This window comes from Rhinoderma darwinii, chromosome 4 (assembly GCF_050947455.1).
Source record: "Rhinoderma darwinii isolate aRhiDar2 chromosome 4, aRhiDar2.hap1, whole genome shotgun sequence".
Classification (NCBI taxonomy): Eukaryota; Metazoa; Chordata; class Amphibia; order Anura; family Rhinodermatidae; genus Rhinoderma; species Rhinoderma darwinii.
The window spans coordinates 87,251,301-87,272,882 of record NC_134690.1 but is presented as its reverse complement, the minus strand read 5'-3'; the positions used below and the strand labels follow the sequence as shown (position 1 = coordinate 87,272,882).

At 42.8% G+C, this 21,582-nt stretch overlaps 1 protein-coding gene across 2 annotated transcripts in view; it reads left to right on the top strand.

Annotated features, from left to right (window-relative positions):
- INPP5D (inositol polyphosphate-5-phosphatase D) overlaps window positions 1–21,582 on the top strand; it is a 120,719-nt gene that overhangs the window by 77,100 nt on the left and 22,037 nt on the right. For both annotated transcript variants that reach the window (XM_075861312.1, XM_075861311.1), the window contains 8 exons: window positions 84–201; window positions 1,170–1,266; window positions 3,166–3,304; window positions 3,502–3,610; window positions 5,542–5,630; window positions 14,760–14,841; window positions 18,168–18,257; window positions 19,447–19,560. In XM_075861312.1, the coding sequence (XP_075717427.1) occupies window positions 84–201; window positions 1,170–1,266; window positions 3,166–3,304; window positions 3,502–3,610; window positions 5,542–5,630; window positions 14,760–14,841; window positions 18,168–18,257; window positions 19,447–19,560 (838 nt within the window). The remainder of the gene's footprint in view (window positions 1–83; window positions 202–1,169; window positions 1,267–3,165; window positions 3,305–3,501; window positions 3,611–5,541; window positions 5,631–14,759; window positions 14,842–18,167; window positions 18,258–19,446; window positions 19,561–21,582) is intronic.

Sequence of the window (21,582 nt, the reverse complement as noted above, 5' to 3'; positions counted from 1 at the left end):
TCAAATGCTTATTTATGTCATAACTTTATATGATGTATTACAAATACTATGATATAATACATGTAAATATCATTTTAATTTAGATTACAATCCAAACACTCTGGAACATACGAATTGTGATCCTGGCAAAGCAAGAACATGCCCACCGAATCAGCCACATCTATACCAACAGTGTGAAGACAGGAATCGCCAACACTCTGGGTGAGAAAAGGGTGCGACTGTCCAATGTATTTCTGTAGTGACTTCCAATTCTCTAATTCTATTACTTCATTATCTTATCGGTCACAATCTCCATCCCATTGTTTACATGTTTACACACTGGTTTAAGACATGGAATGTCGTATACATCAGACGCACAAGGTTGGGATATAAGTGAGTTAAAGAGGCTCTGTCACCAGATCATAAGTGCCCTATCTCCTACATAATCTGATCGGCGCTGGAATGTAGATAACAGCAGTGGTTTTTATTTTGAGAAACAATCATTTTTTAGCAAGTTATGAGCAATTTTAGATTTAGGTTCTTAATGCCCAACTGGGCGTGTTTTTACTTTTGACCAAGTGGGTGTTGTAAAGAAGTGTATGAGGCTGACCAATCAATCAGTGACCAATCAGTGACCAATCAGTGACATACACTTCTCATTGTTCCAGCCCAGCTTCTTTCACTGCACAATCTCACTGTGCTGTGGATCATGCTGGGCTGGAACAAAGAGAAGTGTATGATGCTGATTGGTCACTGATTGGTCACTGATTGATTGGTCAGCCTCATACACTTCTTTACAACACCCACTTGGTCAAAAGTAAAAACACGCCCAGTTGGGCATTAAGAACCTAAATCTAAAATTGCTCATAACTTGCTAAAAAATGATTGTTTCTCAAAATAAAAACCACTGCTGTTATCTACATTCCAGCGCCGATCAGATTATGTAGGAGATAGGGCACTTATAATCTGGTGACAGAGCCTCTTTAATGCATTTACGTGCAGTCTGATCATACTATACATGTTAAACCGGACATAACATCTCCTCATTGTGCTAGTATAGTAAAGATCAAAAGTTTACCATTACATTTATCACCCCACTTACACCTCTTGTCAATGTGTGACAAGAAAGCCATAGAAATTGCTGTGTATCCACCATAAACATTTCACTGACCACATGTTCTTGTATATAGGTAACAAAGGAGCGGTTGGTGCCTCATTCATGTTCAATGGGACATCATTTGGTTTTATTAACAGTCACCTTACTTCCGGGAGTGAAAAGAAGCTCAGGTACTATATTACTTCTTCTATGCAGGTATAGCCAAACATGTGTGAGATTTTCCTCTCGTCCCGAAAGCCCAAAAAAACCCCGGTCATGAAAGGGTTAAATAGGCAACTTCAAGTATTTGAATAACAGTCTATAAAACCCACACGGATTTAATTCAATATGATAAGATCACTATGCAAAATCATAATACACGTCTCTGCACCAACATCGCATACTGCCAATGTGATCATGACAAGAAGCCATTACACTGTATACACTATATAATGGTTCATTTAAATGACCATGTCCCTAGTAGAGGCTTCCTTTGGCCCAGGGCACCAGTATGATGCCCCAGAGTTTATTAGGACCAATGCACAAACAAATTGGATACCTGATGTGTCAACAAGGGGGCAAGAGGAAGGGAGTCTTACTTTGTGGACGCCTTTATTGTTTCTTAATAGTAAGCGCTGCAGGGAAGTTTTCCACATGAACCATCTTGGCCCAGCTGAATGACTGAGATAACTCTAAGGCCTCATGCACACAGCCGTGTTTTTTTTTGCGTCCGCAAATCATCCGCATTTTTGCAGACCCATTAATTTTTATGGGCCCATGCACACGACTGGTTTACACGGACCATGTGGTGGCCGCCATTCCGGACCGCAAGAACTTAGGACAAGTCATTTTATGGTTCGCAACTGCGGTCCAGCCCAATTGAAATAAATGAACATCTTCTGTGTGCACGGTCCGTGATTGCGGATGGCCCGTGGATGACACTCCTTGGGCCGTAATCAGGGACTGTGCACATGGCTACGGTCGTGTACATGAGGCCTTAGAGAGTAGTCCTCTTGTTGATACTTAAAGGGAATGTGTTGCCAGAAAAACATGTTTGTTTTTTTTAGTTAAACAATTAGTGTGTAGGTGATTAAACATTGTTCTAATTTTTTTTATTTTTTCCACGAGTCAGGAAATATTATAAATTGGATTCAATTTATAATATTTCCCAGCACTTGTCACTAGATGGAGCTATTCCCAAAATTGCAGCATTGCATGTGGTAAAGCAACCACATTGCTTTATGCTGCAAAATTGGGAAAAAATCCCTCGCTCTAGTGAGCTCTCAGAATCCCCCCTCCTTTATCCTGGCTAGTGCCGGGAGAAACGAGGGGTTTGAACGGTCTAACCTCCTACACTGTGTGTCGCCATTTTTTGAGCTAACACACAGTGTAGAATGTTTACATACAGTAGTAAACACACACTGAAACACGAACATACATAGAAATAACTTACCTGCTCCTGCCGCCGCCGCTCCCTCCGGTCCGTCCGCTCCGTCTGCTGCCGCTGCTCCATGTGCACAAGTCCGGAAGCCGCGACCGGAAGTAGTAATCTTACTGCCCGGCCGCGACTTCCGGTCCACAGGAAAATGGCGCCGGACGGCGCGCATTTCAAATCGGACTGTGTGGGAGCGGCGCATGCGCCGTTCCCACACACATGGCGTACACCAAAGTGGATGGAACGGGCCCCGTTCGCAGTCCCTATGGGACTGGAGCTGCCGTATTCCATGTCTGTATGTGTCGTTAAAAATGGAAAAAAAATGGCAGCCCCCATAGGGAAGAAAAAGTGTCAAAATAGAAAAAAGTAACACACAAATACACAAATAAATATAAACGTTTTTAATAAAACCCTAACATAAAACTGATATTAAAAAAAAATATTTGGTGACACTCTTCCTTTAAGGAGGCCACATAATGGGTATAATTGCACCTACTAATTCAATGTTATGAGGGCATCTGTTAGAGTGCCTTAATGTAAAAATGCCTGTCTCAGTGATAGGTTCCGTTTAATGCCAATATTTGATGGAGCCTTTCTTTCTTTCAGTGGAGAGACAGCATGATAATCTGTCCATATGTTGTTTTCTCTTCATTAGGAGGAAGCAGAATTACTTTAACATACTGCGTTTCCTGGTCCTGGGTGACAAAAAGCTGAGCCCTTTTAACATCTCACAACGATTTACTCATCTTTTTTGGCTTGGAGATCTTAACTATCGTGTTCAACTACCAAACAGTGTAAGCGGGATATTAAATGGCAGCCAGACCTACTCCACATTTTCTTATACTAATAGCACTCTATTTTCCTTACGAATTGTTCGAGAAAGAGTAGAACATCTGTAATACATTATTTTTAAACATGTATTTAATCCAGATTAAAGTTTATAATATTTAAAAGTTATTTTAATTATATTTTATCTCTGTGTAATTATTAGGAGGCAGAAAACATTGTTCACAAGATCAAACTACAGCAATACTATGAACTTCTGGCCTATGACCAGCTAAACATGGAACGTAAGGAAAGTCAAATCTTCCTCCACTTCAGTAAGTGACATTAGTTACAACATTAAAACGTAAAGGGGTTTTCCACCTAATCACTACATGTGACAAATATCTGATCGCTGGGGTGCTACCCAAGAATGGGTGTGCTTGGTTCCCATTCTTGGATTCTCAATCTCCATTATAGTCTACTGGAAATATGGAGACAGCAAAGCTTGGGTAAGACCCCTATAGTTCAGAATTGTATAGTATATGAGTCTATACAGTATACGTGTGATTAACTTGAAATATGTTAACATTCCAAAGGGACATATTAGAAGATAGAATTGGTAGGAATATATGAGCTGTGACTACACTGATCGCTAGAAGGCAGGGGTGGTGACGTTATGCCAAGGGACATTCCCTACCAGCCTGACTCACAGATTCCTGTATCTCTGAGCTATATTCACGTTGTTTGCATTAATATCAATGGGGCACTAACGTTCATCATGATGGAATTGTAGATACATTCTAATTATTTCAAACGGACTCAAACTGATGCCAAACTGCATGAGTCTACATTAGTTCCATCATGATTCTTTTTTTTACGAAATCCTTCATCATCTGTTTTTTTCTTATCATTGAGGTCAATAAGTAAGGAATTGAAGAAATCGATGGAAACTAATGGAAACGGAAGCAATTTTTTCAAGCATTTTAAGATTGCAGTGCAAAAAAATCCAAAATAACCCCACCTAAAAAAATGCTACTTGTTTACCTCATTAATTTTTCCATGCTAACCAGACTTTGAATAAATGGTGACTTGAACAGTTTCAGTAAAGTGGCCAGCATCCTACACATATAGATTTTTGCTACTACTAATTATGCAACTCTAGAGAATACATTTAAATGAGTTTTCATGGTTTTCAGAAGAGCCCAAACTTTTCAACGCAACACAACTACAAGGAAACCTGTCATCCACATTACGGAGGGCAGTATAATGTAGTGACAGACACGCTGACTTCAGAGGTCTGTCCCTTATGTGCTAATGTGAACCCTTTTATGAGAACTTACATGCAGAGCTGCCAGAGAGAAGTCCAACGTATTCATGAGCTGCCACTAGCTCCGCCCACTCTGCTAGTACCGCCCACCCAGCTAGCTCCACCCACTTTGAGTTGATTGACAGATGTTTCCCTATAAGGCTATGTTCACACTGAGTTTTTTGCAGGTGGAATTTCTGCCTCAAAATTCCGTTTGGAAGTTTGAGGCAGATTTACCTCACCATGCACGCCGATTTTCGCAGCGTTTTTCGCTGCGTTTTTCACCCGCGGCCATTGAGCACTGCGGGCATAAAACACCGTGAAATATGCTTTCTCTGCCTCCCATTGAAGTCAATGGGAGGTCAGAGGCGTAAACGCCTGAAGATATAGCATGTAGCTTCTTTTGCCCGCGAGGCGGTTTTACCGCTCGCGGGAAAAAGACGCCTCCGCCTCCCATTGAAATCAATGGGAGGCATTTTCGGGCCGTTTTTGACGAGTTTTTTGGCACGGTTTCCGCGTCAAAAAACTCTGTGTGAACATTGTCTAACTGTGCAGAGGAAGACACCTTTATATCAGCAGATAGTGGGCGGAGCTAGTGGAAAGTAGGAGGGACCTTCGGCAGCTCATGAATACGCCAGACTCCTCTCTGTCAGCGCTGCCTGGACTCTGAATGTAAGTTCTCAGAAAAGGGTTCAGTTTAGCACATAAGTGATGGACCACGGAAATCAACGTGCTTGTCACTATGTCACTTGTCACTTTCCGTGAGGGCAGCATAATGTAGCAGACAGGTTCCCTTTAAGAGAAAACAGAATTTGAGGAATAATATATTAGATATTATGTAAGGAACATATTAGATTCTCATTCTACTTTGTAACGTGTTTGTCCATCTTTGCCTGACTTTAGTAAACTTATTTAACATGAATATACAGTATGAAACTCTCTCTATATCTCTTACTGCAGACGAAGACGAGATCACATTTCCTCCAACATACCGATATGAACGGGGAACAAGGGAACGTTACTGCTATACTAAGCAGAAAGCAACAGGAGTAAGTAACTGCCATGTAGTAGTGAAGAAGTTTAAGGGGTTGCACAGGATTAGACAGATCTCTTCAACAAACAGCACCACACCTGTCCATGGGTTGTGTCTGGTATTGCAGCTCCGCTCCATTAAAGTAAATGCATGTACTGTTTCAGACTAGGGATTGCTCTTTGAACTAAACACAGTAACAGCTCAAATCTTTTTCCTGTCCTGTACTGGACTACAATCTGAGAGTTTATCTACACTGAAACAATAGTTACATAGTTACATAGTTGATAGGGTTGAAAAAAAGACACATGTCCATCAAGTCCAACCTATAATCCTACCGTTAATCCAGAGGAAGGCAAAATCACCATGAGATTGATGCCAATTGCCTCATTAGGGGGAAAATTCCTCCGTAAGGCCTCATTTACACGAGCGTGTGCGTTTTGCGCACGCAAAAAAATGCTGCGTTTTGCGTGCGCAAAAGGCAATTGACAGCTCCGTGTGTCATTCGTGTATGATGCGCGGCTGCGTGATTTTCGCGCAGCCGCCATCATAGAGATGAGGTAGTCGACGCCCGTCACTGTCCAAGGTGCTGAAAGAGCTAACTGATCGGCAGTAACTCTTTCAGCACCCTCGACAGTGAATGCCGATCACAATCTACACCAACCTGTGAATAAAAAAAGACGTTCACACTTACCATGAACTGCCTGCTTCCTCCAGTCCGGTCTCCCGGCCGTTGCCTTGGTGACGCGTCCCTCTCTTGTCATCCGGCCCCACCTCCCAGGATGACGCGGCAGGCCATGAGACCGCTGCAGCCTGTGATTGGCTGCAGCCTGTGCTTGGCCTGTGATTGGCTGCAGCTGTCACTTGGCCTGAATTGTCATCCCGGGAGGTCGGATTGGAGGAAGAAGCCGGGAGTTATCGGTAAGTCAGAACTTCTTTTTTTTTTTACACGTATATGTATATTGTGATCGAAAGTCACTGTCCATGGTGCTGAAACAGTTTAAGTCTTTCAGCACCGTGGGCAGTGACTGTCTCCTGACGTCGCGTACCCGAACATTTTTTGCCGGGTTCGGTTAAAACGAGTTCGGCCGAACCCGGTGAAGTTCGGTGCGCTCATCTCTAATTTGACACTCCGTTTGGATGTTTGTAACCAGAAAAGCACGTGGTGCTTTTCTGTTTACATTCATCCTTTTGACAGCTCTTGCGTGATTTTCGCGCATGCAACGCAGGACCGTCAGTGTGGCATGCGTTGTTTTCACGCACCCATTGAAGTCAATGGGTGCGTGTTGCGTGAAAAACGCAAGGATATAGAACATGTCGTGAGTTTTACGCAACGCACTCACGCTGCGCAAAATTCACGCATCGTCTAAACAGCCCCATAGATTATTATAGGTGCGTACGACACGCGTGAAAAGCACGCGCGTCGCACGCGCGTATAATACGCTCGTGTAAATGAGGCCTAACTCCAATAAATCAGAATAAATCCCTGGATCAACGTCCCATCTCCAGAATCTAGTACTCATAACCTGTAATATTATATTTTTCAAAAAAGACATCAAAGACCTTGAACTTACTCAAAGAATCAACCATCACAACAACCTGTGGCAGAGAGTTCCATAGTCTCACTGCTCTCATAGTAAAGAATCCGCGTCTGTTATGATGCTGAAACCTTTTTTCCCCTAGACGAAGAGGATGCCCCCTTGTCTTTGTTACAGGCCTATGGGGAAAAAAGTCATTAGAAAGATCTTTGTACTGTCCAATTATATATTTGTACATTGTAATTAGATCGCCGCTAAGCCGTCTTTGTTATAAACTGAATAGCCCCAAATTGGATAACTTTTCTTGGTACTGCAATCCGCCCATTCCCTTAAAGAGAACATTTCACCTCCCCATACATGTGCAGCTGAGTACAGCATGTAATGGGGAGGGCTGCACAAACCCTGGAGCACTTTAATTTTTTTTACCTCCCTCCGTTATTTAGATATCGGTGCCGTTATATTTGGCGCCCGATATTTAAATAACCCCCTGAACAGTCAACGGGGCGTGTACTGGCAAGGGGGCGTGTTACTATGGCTGTGACACTGTCCAATCAGATATGGACAGTGCCACAGCAAGAGCGAGCAGAGAAAGTGCACTCTCTCTCTTCAGCTTTAAAGATCAGTCTTTTCACCCGAACTGGCAAGGGGGCGTCACTGCTACGGACAGTGTAAGAGCTGTGGAGGGCGCTCTCATCTCTTCAGCTTTTGCGAGAGATCAGTCTTGTACTTTGTCTGCTGAACTGGCAAGGGGGCGTGTCACTGCTACGGACAGGGTAAGAGCTGGGGAGAGTAGAGCGCTCACACTGTCCGTAGCAGACACGCCCCCCTTGCCAGTTCGGCAGACAATACAAGACTGATCTCTCGCAAGAGCTGAAGAGATGAGAGTGCCCTCCACAGCTCTTACCCTGTCCGTAGCAGTGAAAAGACTGATCTTCAAAGCTGAAGAGAGAGAGCGTGCACTTTTTCTGCTCGCTCTTGCTGTGGCACTGTCCATATCTGATTGGACAGTGTCACAGCCATAGTAACACGTCCCCCTGCCAGTACACGTCCCGTTAACTATTCAGGGGGATATTTAAATATCGGGCGCCAAATATAACGGCACCGATATCTAAATAACGGAGGGAGGTAGAAAAAAATGTAAAGTGCCCCAGGGTTTGTTCAGCCCTCCCCATTACATGCTGAACTCAGCTGCATATGTATGGGGAGGTGAAAGGTTCTCTTTAATTACCGTGGTCGCCCTTTTTTGCACTCGTTCTAGTTCAGCCATGTCCTTCTTATACACAAGTGCCCAAAATTGTACACAATATTCCATGTGTGGTCTGACTAGTGATTGGTATAGAGGCAAAACTATGTTCTTGTCATGAGAGTCCCATGATTGTATTTGCCTTGACAGCAACTGCCTGGCGCTGGTTGCTAAAAGTAAATGTACTGCTCACCAATATCCCCAAAATCTTTTTACCCAGTGTTTTACCATTTAATGGATAATTGTAAAATTTGTTTCTCGGCCCAAGTGCATAACCTTACATTTCTCCACATTAAACTTGATTTGCCATATCCTCACCCAAACCTTCAAATCCCTCTGTAGTATTACATTATCCTCCTCTTTATAGGTTACCCTACAGAGCTTAGTATCATCTGCAAATACTGAAATTATACTCTGTAAACCCTCAACAAGGTCATTAATAAACATATTTGAAAGAAGCAGGCCCAATACTGACCCCTGTGGAACCCCACTGGTCAGAGGCGTAGCTAGGTTCGCCAGCACCCGGGGCAAAGATTCGGTTTGGCGCCCCCCCCCAACCTCTTTCCCGACATCTCCTTCCCCCTCGCCGTGTTTGTTTTCTCTACCAATCAATCAGGTGTCATTTCTTTTCCACATTTATTTTCATGTAACTCGAGCATAAAAACATTTGTACATTTTACAAGCAATATAGTTCTATACACAACACCAGAACCAAGCTCAGTACATATATACAGCCCCAGAACCAAGCTCATTACATATATACAGCACCATCACAAATACAGCTCAATTTAGTGCAACCCCTGCCGTATAGGTGTGTACGGCGTAAAACTACAGCTCCCAGCATGGCCCGAACAATGGTAAGGATATGCTGGGAGATGCTGTTTCACAAAAAATAAATCATATCATAATCATCTCGCTGCAGATCATACAGTGACTACATTACTGATTAGAGGCAGAATAAACATTTACATTAAGTGACTCACCGGTGAGATCTCAGATTCTAGTTCTTTTTCTCCATCCGGTCACAGACCATTTCTGCAGTTTGCTGCTCAGATGTCTTCAACTTCTCACTTTTCCAACATTTCTACACCTATAAATAAATATAAAGTTATCATTATACCACACACTACACCCCTAAATATAATAGCGCCATACACTGCACCTCTAATTATAATAGCACCATACACCATGTTCCACACACACAAAATGCCCCCTGTAGATAGAGCCTCCTGTAGATAGTGCCCCCATATAGCCCACCCCTGTATATAGTGTCCCACAAATAGCTCCCCCTATAGTGCTCTACATATAGCCCACCCCTGTATATAGTGTCCCACAAATAGCTCCCCCTATAGTGCTCCACAGATAGCCCACCCCTGTATATAGCCCCCTGTAGATATAGCCCACCCCTGTAGATATAGCCCACCCTGTAGATATAGCCCACCCTGTAGATATAGTCCACCCCTGTATATAGTGCTCCACATATAGTCCACCCCTGTATATAGTGCTCCACATATAGTCCACCCCTGTATATAGTGCTCTACAGATAGTCCACCCCTGTATATAGCCCCCCCTGTAGATATAGCCCACCCTTGTATATAGTGCTCCATAGATAGCCCACCTCTGTATATAGCCCCCTGTAGATATAGCACACCCTTGTATATAGTGCTCCATAGATAGCCCACCCCTGTATATAGCCCCCCTGTAGATATAGCCCATCCCTGTATATGGTGCTCCACAGAAAGCCCACCCCTGTATATAGTGCTCCACATATAGTCCACTCCTGTATATAGCCCCTGTGAGTGCAATTCTAGCATACACTACGCCTTGAGTTCCATCCAGCTCCAAATTAGCTTTTAAAAATCATCCTATGAATACGAGCAGCTCGGAGTAGCAAAAACACACAGACACGTTACTGTATGAAAATGCTTCTACTTTATTCTTATCAGCACGGATATTTATAACAAAATTTCAACAACAAATGAGTCAGAAAGTTTAGATAAAGTTCCACAACTTAATTGGCTCTTAGGGGGGCCGTTCCCTCATCTTCCCAATTATTGCTGCGTAGCTTTGCACACAGCACTGATTCTCCATTTTAATTCTTATTATTGCTGCGTAGTGTTTTGCACACGCACTATGATTCTCCATTTTAATTCTTATTATTACTGCGTAGTACTTTGCACACGGCACTACTCCTTAAAGTCCCAGAGCATCTACCTTCTAATATAACTAACTTGTACAAGCATATAAGGATATAGGTATATAAGATATACATTAAGTCTAAAACACTTTGGAAAATATTTTTGCTTTCACACCCCCGCTGTAGATATAGCCCACCCCTGTATATAGTGCTCCATATATAGCCCACCCCTGTATATAGCTCCCCTGTAGATATAGTCCACCCCTGTATATGGTGCTCCATAGATAGCCCACCCCAGTATATAGCCCCCCTGTAGATAAAGCCCCCCCCCCGTAGATAAAGCCCCCCATAGATAAAGCCCCCCTGTAGATAAAGCCCCCCTGTAGATAAAGCCCCCCGTAGATAAAGCCCCCCTTGTAGATAAAGCCCCCTTTGGAGATAAAGCACCCCGTAGATAAAACCCCCCCTGTAGATTAAGCCCCCCTGTAGATTAGGCCCCCCTGTAGATAAGGCCCCCTGTAGATAAGGCCCCCTGTAGATAAAGCCCCCTGTAGATAAAGCCCCCCCTGTAGATAAAGCCCCCCTTGTAGATAAAGCCCCCCCTGTAGATAAAGCCCCCTGTAGATAAAGCACCCCTTGTAGATAAAGACCCCCCCCCGTAGATAAAGCCCCCAGGCAGATAAAGCCCCCCTGTAGATAAAGCCCCCCGTAGATAAAGCCCCCCCCGTAGATAAAGCCCCCCATAGAGAAAGCCCCCCCTGTAGATAAAGCCCCCCTGTAGATAAAGGCCCCCCCCCCCCATAGATAACCCCCCCCCCTGTAGATAAAGCCCCCCTTGTAGATAATGCCACACATTTTTTATTACAATTAAATAAACAATTTAAACTCACCTTATTCCCGCTCCCACGCTGTCCGGCAGCCATGGAGACCTGCTCTCTTCTGCGCAGGTCTCCTGGGGGTTGAACGAAGCGTCTATGAAAGGCGCTGATTGGCTGGGCAGGATGACTTTCCCTGTCACTCAGTGCCTTTCATCAACGGAAGCGCGATACCGCTTCTCTGGTACAAAAGAGCTGAATAGCCGGGAACGGAACGTACCCGGCTATTCATTGCTTCTAATTGTACCTGTGTCCTATAGACACAGGTACAATTATAGTGCAGGAGGAAGTGGCGCTGGCGCCCCCCTCTAAGTTGCGCCCGAGGCATATGCCCCGCCTGCCCCCCCTAGCAACGCCCCTGCCACTGGTAACTGTGACCCACTGAGGATTTTCTCCTTAATATCTACCCTTACTTTCTATCACTGAGCCACTTGTTAACCGAGTTACACATATTTTTCCCCCAGTCCCAGCATTTTCATTTTATATACCAACCTTTTATGCGGCACAGTATCAAACGCCTTTGAAAATTCTAGATCCACCACATCCACAGCCTTAAGGCCCTATTACACTGGAGGATTTTGGCCGGTGGAGCGAGCGCCGATCAACGCTCGTTTGCTCCTGTCACAAGGAGCTATGAATGGGGATAAGCGGTCGTTACTCTGATCGCTCGTCCCCTACATTATTATAATGTCGGCGGCGCGTCTCCTTGTTTACAGAGAGTTGTGGTGCTGACAACGATAATATTTGACTTGTTTAAAACGATATGATCAGCAGATGAATGAGTGTTTGCTCGTTCATCTGCTGATCGCTGCCCTTTTTACACAGGGCAATTATCGGCAACGAGCGTCATATGAACGCTTGTCTGCCCGATAATCACCCAGTGTAAAACCCCCTTTATCCAGGTCCAATCTAGAACTTACATCCTCATAGAAGCTGATCAGATTAGTTTGACAGGACGGATCCCTCATAAACCCATACTGATGACTGCGTTAACAGTTTATTTGCATTAAGATACTTGAGAATAGCATCTCTTAGAAAACCCTCAAATATTTTACCCACAATGGAGGTTAAACCTACAGCTCTATAGTTTACGGGCCCACTTTTTGACTCCCTTTTGAATATTGGCACCACATTTGCTATGCGCCACTCCTGAACAGACCTTGTCATGATAGAATCTTTAAACATCAGATATAAGGGTCTGTCTATCACGGTACTTAACTCCTGCAGAACGCAGGGGTGTATAACATCCGTAACCGGTTATTTGTCTATTTTAGTTTTTTTAAGGGTAAGGCCAAGCGGCTTCGGCCACGTTGTGTTTATGTTGCGTTTTTAAACCGCAGCAAGTCATTTTTCAATAGAGGTCAATGGTGAAATTTGTGTTATGGACAGACTGCTGCTATTATATTACAATGTATTTATTGTGCGGTTGACCACATCTTCATAATGTCTGACCGCATGCGGTTAATGACCGTGTTGTGTTTTTGCTGACAGTTCTGCAATGCCTTGTAATGACCTATATACAGGACGCACCTAACAAACTTCAACACGGGTGAAAACTATGTCCATAAACTATGTGCGTAAAAAAACGCAACAGAACTGCAGCATTACAGAGACAAAAAACGAATGTAGTTGACCGCATGCGGTTTTCAAACGCAACAAAACCACGTCAACGACGCACTACGTGGCCTTACCCTAAGGCGGCGCTGCAGTTCTTGCCGGGTTAAGCAGGTGAATTTACTTTATCTCTAATCATGTCGTATGACATTGGATTTTTCTGTGTAAATACAGTAGAGAAAAAGGCGTTTAATAGATTGGACTTTTCCTCATCCTCCTCCACCATTATACCTAGATTATTTTTGAGAGGGCCAACCCTTTTTGTTTTCAGTTTCTTATTATTTATGTATTTAAAAAAATGTTTGGATTATTTTTAGTTTCTTTGGCAACGAGTCTCTCTATTTCAATCTTTGCTGCCTTTATTTGTCTTTTACAAAACTTATTTTTTTTTTTATAATTATTTAAAGAAGTTTTCCCATGAGAGACATTTATGACATATCCAAAGAATCCTTCGAGCAATGAGACCCCCACCAATCGCTAAAACAAAGCGGCAGAAGCGCACGTGTGAGCGCTGAGCCGCTTAGTTTCTGTTTGGCTAATTCCGGAAAGCCGATGTAGCGGTTTACAGGCTCATAGACTCTGTACACCTCTACATCGATTTCCGGAAAAAGCCGAACATAAACTAAGAGGCTCAGCGCTCACATGTTCTCAAGGCTCGGAACCCCCACCAATCAAAACTTCTGACATGTGATTATAACATTTCAGAAGTTTGTTGAACGTTTAGTTACCCTTTAATCTAAGGTCGTTGACGGAACAAAGAGTATGGGTAGGGTGGTAGACTTCAATGGAGCTGAGCTGCAATACTAGGCACAACCCAAGGATAGAGGTAAGAAAGCAGCCCTTTTTTTCCTAATCCTGTACAACCGCTTTAATTCTTGGTTGAATGATAATTATTCTGACATTAATAAGATGGTCCCCATAACAGGACAGAGCTCTGATAACTGTACTGTACTTGCCTTTGCTTAGGTTCAGGGTACCAAGCATGGGACCCAGGGCAAAATCCCCAAGTGTGAAGGCATGAGAAGGGGGCACGAGAGTAGATGACACTCTTTTATCCATAGGAGGCTGTTGCAAACCCCACAGGTCATACACCCCAAAGGCCAGTCCCGACACTACCACTTTTTGTATAAATCTGCGACTTTCTAGATTATATGTTACACCATGCCTGATGAAGAGAAATGCTATAGGCATAGAAGTCTTGATGGCTCGGTATTTGTCATCATTTTCAGTTAGCCAATAAAGGGCATCACACATAGAGGACTGACACTTTGTTTCTCATATTGAGAACTTTCTACAGTATTTTTATTCACTAACTAACACAATGTTTTACACAAGCCAATGATCAGATGAACGAACATTCGTGTGAATGCTCATTTCTTATCATTGCCCTGCGTAAACAGGGCAGCGATCAGCCGACAGCCAAGTAAACGTTAGTTTGACAGCTTATCAGATTTCTTTTACGCGGCCCAAAAAAACACGTCGCTTATCAGCAGCACATCTCCCAGTGTAAACAGGGCACGTGCCGCCAACAAGTTGCAAAATATATGGGTACAATCGATCATATTAACGATTGTTCGTCCCTATACATTCCGATCATTGCTCCGATTAAATGGAGCTAAATGAACGTCGCTCAACATGCAGTAATATTTATGGGTGCCCGTTCTCATGTGCCCGTGTAAAAGCATTTTTGGTATGTGTGTATATGTGCCATTATTTATCATGTGTGTGTTTTTTGTTCCAGATAAAGTACAACCTACCTTCTTGGTGTGACAGGGTGCTATGGAAATCCTACCCTCAGATGCATGTTCTATGTCAATCATACGGTAAGTGTGTCAAATTTTATTTATTGCATTTGTATGTGCTTGTATTTTTACAGAATGATAAGAAGTACTCTGCTGAATATTGCTACCTGCGTGCACGAAAGTTAAATGCACAAAAGTACCTTGAATTTCCTTAGGCATATAGGGAGCATCCATTCGAATACAGTGGGGCCATGTGAATCCAACTTATCCACTTGTGTAGTGTCATTTGACTGCTTTTCCATTATGTCAATGTTTAGTATTTATTTTTTTTTCACATATCTCTGGTGTTAATTTTAGAATGCCTGAAGGCTGTCATTTGCACTATTCTTTTCTATTATCTTCAGGTACCTTTATATGTACAGATTTCTGTCCAATTTCTATCCAATCAGACCAATATATATCTAAATTGGTGTGTGTATATGGTCACTTGATGAAATTGAAATCTGTCTTGTCTGCCAGAAAACTAATCTGACGTGCGTAAATATTTGTCTGACAATCTCCATGACTGTAGCATGTAAACAGCATCTGAAAGACATCTGAAGACATTTTCATTATAGGAAAGAGGGAGGTTTTATTCTAGGCCTTATGCACACTACCATTGCCTTTGATTGGGCCGCGAACTACGGATCCTAGTACCCGTATTTGGGTCCGTACTGCCACAGAGCAGCTTTCGCAACCGTACCATATGTCGGTATATTATGGCCATGTTGTTTCAGCGTCTTATCTGTATTTCGTGGTCTGCACCCATAAGAAGGTCACGTGACCGGATTTCCTAGGCGTTTCCTAGCAACGTATCCACAAAATACAGAAATAACACAGATGGCTTGTTATTTTGTTGTACCCATAGACTTGAATGGTGGCACTGGTTCGAATAACGGACAGGGACAGGACATATTCTACAGTTTGTGGAGTGGAACAACGAATCCCAAAAAAACGCTGATGTGTGCATGGTCCCAAAGAATTGAATGGGCCAGTGTGCTATCTGCAAAAAAATGCTAACAAATTATCTGTATGTGTAAATGGCCAACTCAGACCAGTATTATTGGTCAGAAATCTGTGTGTGTAAACCCAGATAGGACCTCAGTACAAACTAAAGATTAGAATAAAGGCTTTTGTATATAAATCTAGCCAATGGGCATGAAGTGATCTAATGTTGGAAAAAAATTTGTTTTACAATTCAGTTTCCTTAGGGGTATAAGAATGTGCGGTTAAGGGCCTGTTCACATCACTGTTGCCCTTCGGTTGAGGGGTTCCGTTGCAGCTTTCCGTCGGGTTGACCCCTCAACGGAAAGGCAAATGGAAACCTAAGCTTCCGTTTCCCTCTCCTTTGATATCAAAAACGACTGCGCTATTCCGTCAAAAACGATGAAACCCTGTCACAATGGTGACAAACGGAAACCATTAGCTAGGTTTCCGTCACCCCTGAGTTCAATGGTGAGGGAAACGGAAGGTAAGATTTCCGTTTGACTTTTCGTTGAGGGGTTAACCAGATGGAAACCTCCGACGGAACCCCTCAGCAGAAAGGAACGTTGATGTGAACACAGCCTAATCTCCATTCCGTAAAGGAAAGCAATAAGTTTTCTTGTATTTTTTATTTGCTTCTAATGCCAGGTTGTGGTGTACACTTGTTTTGTACTGTCTCCATAAGTTATGTAATAGCCTGCTTTTATTATTATTATTATTATTATTATTATTTCTTTTAAAGAGCCATTAATTCTAGGGTGCTGTTCATATGAAGAAAGGGTTTAAGTACACGACATGAGACAATAAAAACAAATACAATAAACAAGAGATTCATGAATGACAAACTAGTACAAAAGAGGGGATCCTGCCCACGAGGGCTTACAATCTACAAGGGATGGGGGGAGGAGACAGTAGGTGATGGTAGAAGCTGCTGATATTGGAGTGCAGTGGCAGCAGGGTTATTCCAGGTTGTAAGCTTTCCTGAAGGGGTGGGATTCTGTTAGGTTACATTTAAAGGTTTGGATGGTGGGAGAGGGTCTTTTGTGTTTTTGCAGGAATTTCCAGAGTATTGGAGATGCACAGGAGAAATCTTAAAGACAATCATGTGAGGAGCAGATAAGAGGAGAGTAAGGGTACTTTTACATAGCCCGACGTGGGCCGTGTAAACAAGCGCTGATCAACGACACAGCTTGTTGATCGTCACTCGTTTCCTCCTTTCACAAGGAGCTATTTATGGGGACAAGCGCTTGTTACTATGATCACTCGTCCCCATACGTTTCTATCATGTCGGCAGCGCATCTCTCTGTTTACACAAGTAGATGTGCTGCCGACAATGATAATAGTTTCAGCATTTAAAACTATACGATCAGTGGATGAACGAGCGTTTGCTCATTCATCGGCTGATCATTGCCCTGTTTATATAGGGCAATTATCAGGAATTGGCCGGCGTAATAGGGCCTTAACTCAGAAGGTCTTGAGAGGACTGGAGATTATATGTGGGGAGGTAACAGGAGATTAGGGCAGAGATGAATGGAGGGGACAGGTTGTGGACGGCCGTGTATGTCATTGTTAATATTTTACCCAGCATTCGCTGGGCAATGGGTAACCTGTGAAGGGACTGGCAGACTCAGAGGTGAAACGAGGTGAGAGTTAGATTAACACAGCAGCAGAGTTGACTGTGTACTTGAGGGATGCAAATGTGTTAGACGGGAGGCCACATCGAAGGATATTGCAGTAGTCTCGGCAGGAATCTGGCCTTATACTCTTACGCTACTTTCACACACCAGTATTTTGATCAGTATTTTGCATCATGATTTGTAATCTAAAGCCAGGAATGGAACCAAGACACGGAAGAGGTGTAAATCTTTCCATTATACTTTTTCTCTGTGTAGGTTCCATTCCTGGTTGTGGCTTACAAATTCTGATGCAAAATACTGACGAAAAAGCCTGTCATGTGAAAGTGGCCCAAGAGTCCAAACGCTGCAGGCTTTTTCCGTCGCAGAGTGGGATGCAATGTGTTACATACAGATTTTGGTGCAGATTTTACCCTATACATTGCAAAGGGTGAAGTTCACTGAAAAAATCTGCATTTAATCCATGACAGTTCGTAATTTACAATAGATGTGATTGATATTAGCTGGATCCTGTGTGTCAGAGACATTCAGGATCCGCTCTCAGCCGAGCCGTCAATTCCGCTACATACATACAGGAGACATAGAAGCTTTATCATAAAAAGTAAAAAAAAATGTAATAAAAGTCAATTTGAAAATTACTTAAAAACACGTTGACTTAATGAAAAAAAAAAATCCTTCCAAAGCCTTTAGACATGATGTGCTTAGCTGATTTGTATTATGATCTTCTGCTCATATATTTTTTTTCTGAAGGATGCACAGAAGACATAACTACCAGTGATCACTCACCTGTATTTGCTACATTCCAAGTTGGCGTAACATCCCAGTTCGTCTCAAAAAACAGTAAGATAACTTTGGGAACATCACAAAATATTGCGTCAGAAACAGTATGGCTACAAGTTTTAAAAGTCAGTATGCTTATTTTTTATTGTACATAGAGAATGTCATTATAAATCATTGATGAATTGCTGGAAGCTACTTATTGTTTTGTATGTAGAGCACAATGTAAGTAGGACTACAATGTGACTGACATCTCTGGTCTGAAATTACAAGTCCTGTTATGCCACAGTGCGGTGTTGAGATACCGCTGTTAGGCTATGTTCACATCTGCATTGTAGAATTCCATTGTTCTGCTCCGTCAGAGGAGCAGAACAAGGGAATAACGGAACCAATGGTTCCATTGTACAACGGACACCGCCGTTTGCTGAAGCAACCCATTGACTTTAATGGGTTTCGCCGGCTTTCTGTCGGGGTGTCCGTGATTTTACTGGACACAATATGGCACATGCTGCGCTATTGTCTCCGGTAAGCTCTGGTAAAACCTTGCCGGATCTGTGACGGAGGCCCCTCAAGTCAAGAGAAAGGCTGCAGAGCAAGGAGCTGAAACATTGCACGGAGGGTAATAAAGTACCCCCTTATTAAACACACACATTCATTTATTTTTTACATCCTGGAATTTAAATGGTGCCAACATTTTCTGCAGCACAGTACAAATGAATGCATGGATATTGGTTCCTATCATCGGTGTCTTACAATCTTACCCCTCCATCTTAAGCACATTCAAACCCAGGACCCTACTGCCAGCCAATAAACGTTATTTACTAGAACCTGGGCAACCTCTTTAAATGTGTCTCTTGGATCATTTCTTTAACTTTGTTCACATCTGCGTTAGAGGGAGCCTTAGGGGCTTCCGTCGCAGATCCGGCAGAGATTACCGGAGATTAACGGAAAAAATAGCACACCGATATAATAGTGGACACCCCCACGGAAAGCCGACAGAACCCATTAAAGTCAATGGGTTTCCTTGGCCGCCGGTGGTAGCCAGCGTGCAACAGATCCATTGCCTCTATTATTCCCTTGTTTTGCTCCTCTGGCGGAGAAGAACAATGGAACACACCGACGCAGGTGTGAACGAAACCTAATTGACTGTCTTAAGCATAATAAAAAAAAAATCCAGCTCATCATGAATATTGTATAAATAATAGTGTAGCAAGACGACAGTTGTAGTGTATCATTCTCACTTACTTCTCAGATCCAGGTGATTCAGATGTGCAAGGATATATTGAGCTGCTGAACTGCAAGGCAACGCTACACACCAAGAGTCATACCAAGTTCTACATAGAATTCCATTCTTGCTGTCTAGAAAGTAAGTTTGTAATGTCTTTTCTAGCTAGATCCCTAATAGTCAATATACAAATGTTCTGTGTTGCTTCTGTTCTGCTCCCAATGTTTGCAATATAGAGAAATCATTACTAATGTAGATAAATTGCAAAAGGGTTCAATTTTTATTATATAGATACAGCCATCAGCCATGACATAAACAGTAGCGACTTAATGTAAGATTAATGTACACAATTTGGTGGGTGGTTTTTATTCGGTCTGACATGGCGTTCGTCGGATATTATGCTAATATATATATATTCCTTATATAGTCCTTTCTATCCCTGCCCTGCTCTGATCTCAATGACTATGCACCCATCGCAAAAGCCATAGTTCACCCCACAACAGTGTCAGAGTTCCCACACAACAGTGTGAGGCAGAATGCCCACAGGAATAATGCCAGCCGCCTGAGTGAAGTACAACTAGTGATGGACAGTCCCCGGTTGTAACATACAACCAGAATAAAAACACACTCTGAAATAACAATCAATTGGCAAACTTAAAATCAGATGCAGTTCACATTATGTCATGGTAATGCAGCACCTCTGAATGCTGCTAGCCAACCTACAATAAGCTGTAGATACTTCATTTTTACTTCTTATTCATGGATAATCACATGACAGTAGGCAAAATGCACAGGATCAAATCCATGATAATATCAAAGTCATGAGGACTTACTATCTGAAGCAGGGGGAATAGTTAAGAGCTCATTGGCCCTGGTGCAAAAGTTCAGCTTGTGCTGCCCCCCCCCCCCCTCCCCAAACACAACTTTTTATGCTTGTCAGCTGCTGTCTGTCCACAACTTTCACCTGTATCGCTAGGTCTCTTTAGTGACCCACCGATGCAGCACTAGCATCCAGGGTCCTTGTTAGGGTGTTAAAAGTTATGGGGTACAGGCCCCAAGACATATTTTTATAGCACTACAAACGAATGTGGTTGGCACTCTGTCACTACACTCAACATGGTGACGGGGCATTGGGGAAAAAACCTAACTTGTCTAGTAAATCTAACTTGTCTAGTAAATCTAACTTGTCTAGAAAATGAAATCCCGGCACTCACAAATATAGTATGCAATCCAGGAAAAACAGGATTGGATCCAGCACAGAAGATTGGATAAAACGGAAAGAATATTTCCAAGTTTAATGGGCCAGTATGTTTGGCTGATTAAAATCAGGAATAAGGAGCACAGCGTGACATCCTGATAGTGTAAGGAAAAAATAATAATAATGGTGATGAATTAGAAGCCTACGCGTTTCAGACGCTGCGAGCGTCCTTAATCATGGCTGAAGCTAGTATGCAATCCAATCCTTCTTTATTTTATCAAGACGCGTTTCGGCCTATACACAGCCTTTTTGAAGTGTCAGTTGAAAATGGCTGAATACCGGCCGAAACTCGTCTTGATAAAATAAAGAAAGATTGGATTGCATACTACATTTGTGAGTGTCGGGATTTCATTTACTAAACTTTTCTAACGAGGCAGACTTAGATACAGCGGCTCAGCTCTATGTATAATAGTATAGCTTTAAATATTGCAGTTACCAAGTAATGGTTAGATACCAGTTCTACACACTGACAAGTGAATATAGTACAGTTACAGGTGACGTCTCCTTTGGTTTGAGTAATTTATTGTCTCTTTTCTTTTCTATCCGATCACAGACCGCCATAATGACCTCTCCTAGCTACCACTCGTCTTTGTACACAAACTCATTATTGTTCTGCTATGCCCAATGCCTCAGTGCCCTTACACAGTATTAGTGCCCCCTTTGTGCCCCACATAGGACTAGTGCACACTTTTGTGACTTAAAAAGTAATAGTGCCCCCACACAGTAATAATTCCCGCATTGTGCCAACTACAAAATAATAATGCCTCCTTTTGCCCAACAGTAGCAGTGTTCTCCTTTGTACCCCAAACAATACCCCCCTTAAAGTGATAACTGCCAACTTTGCCGTCCTACACAGTAAAAATTCCCGCTTTGTGCCACCCAAAAAGTAGTGATGCCCACTTTGT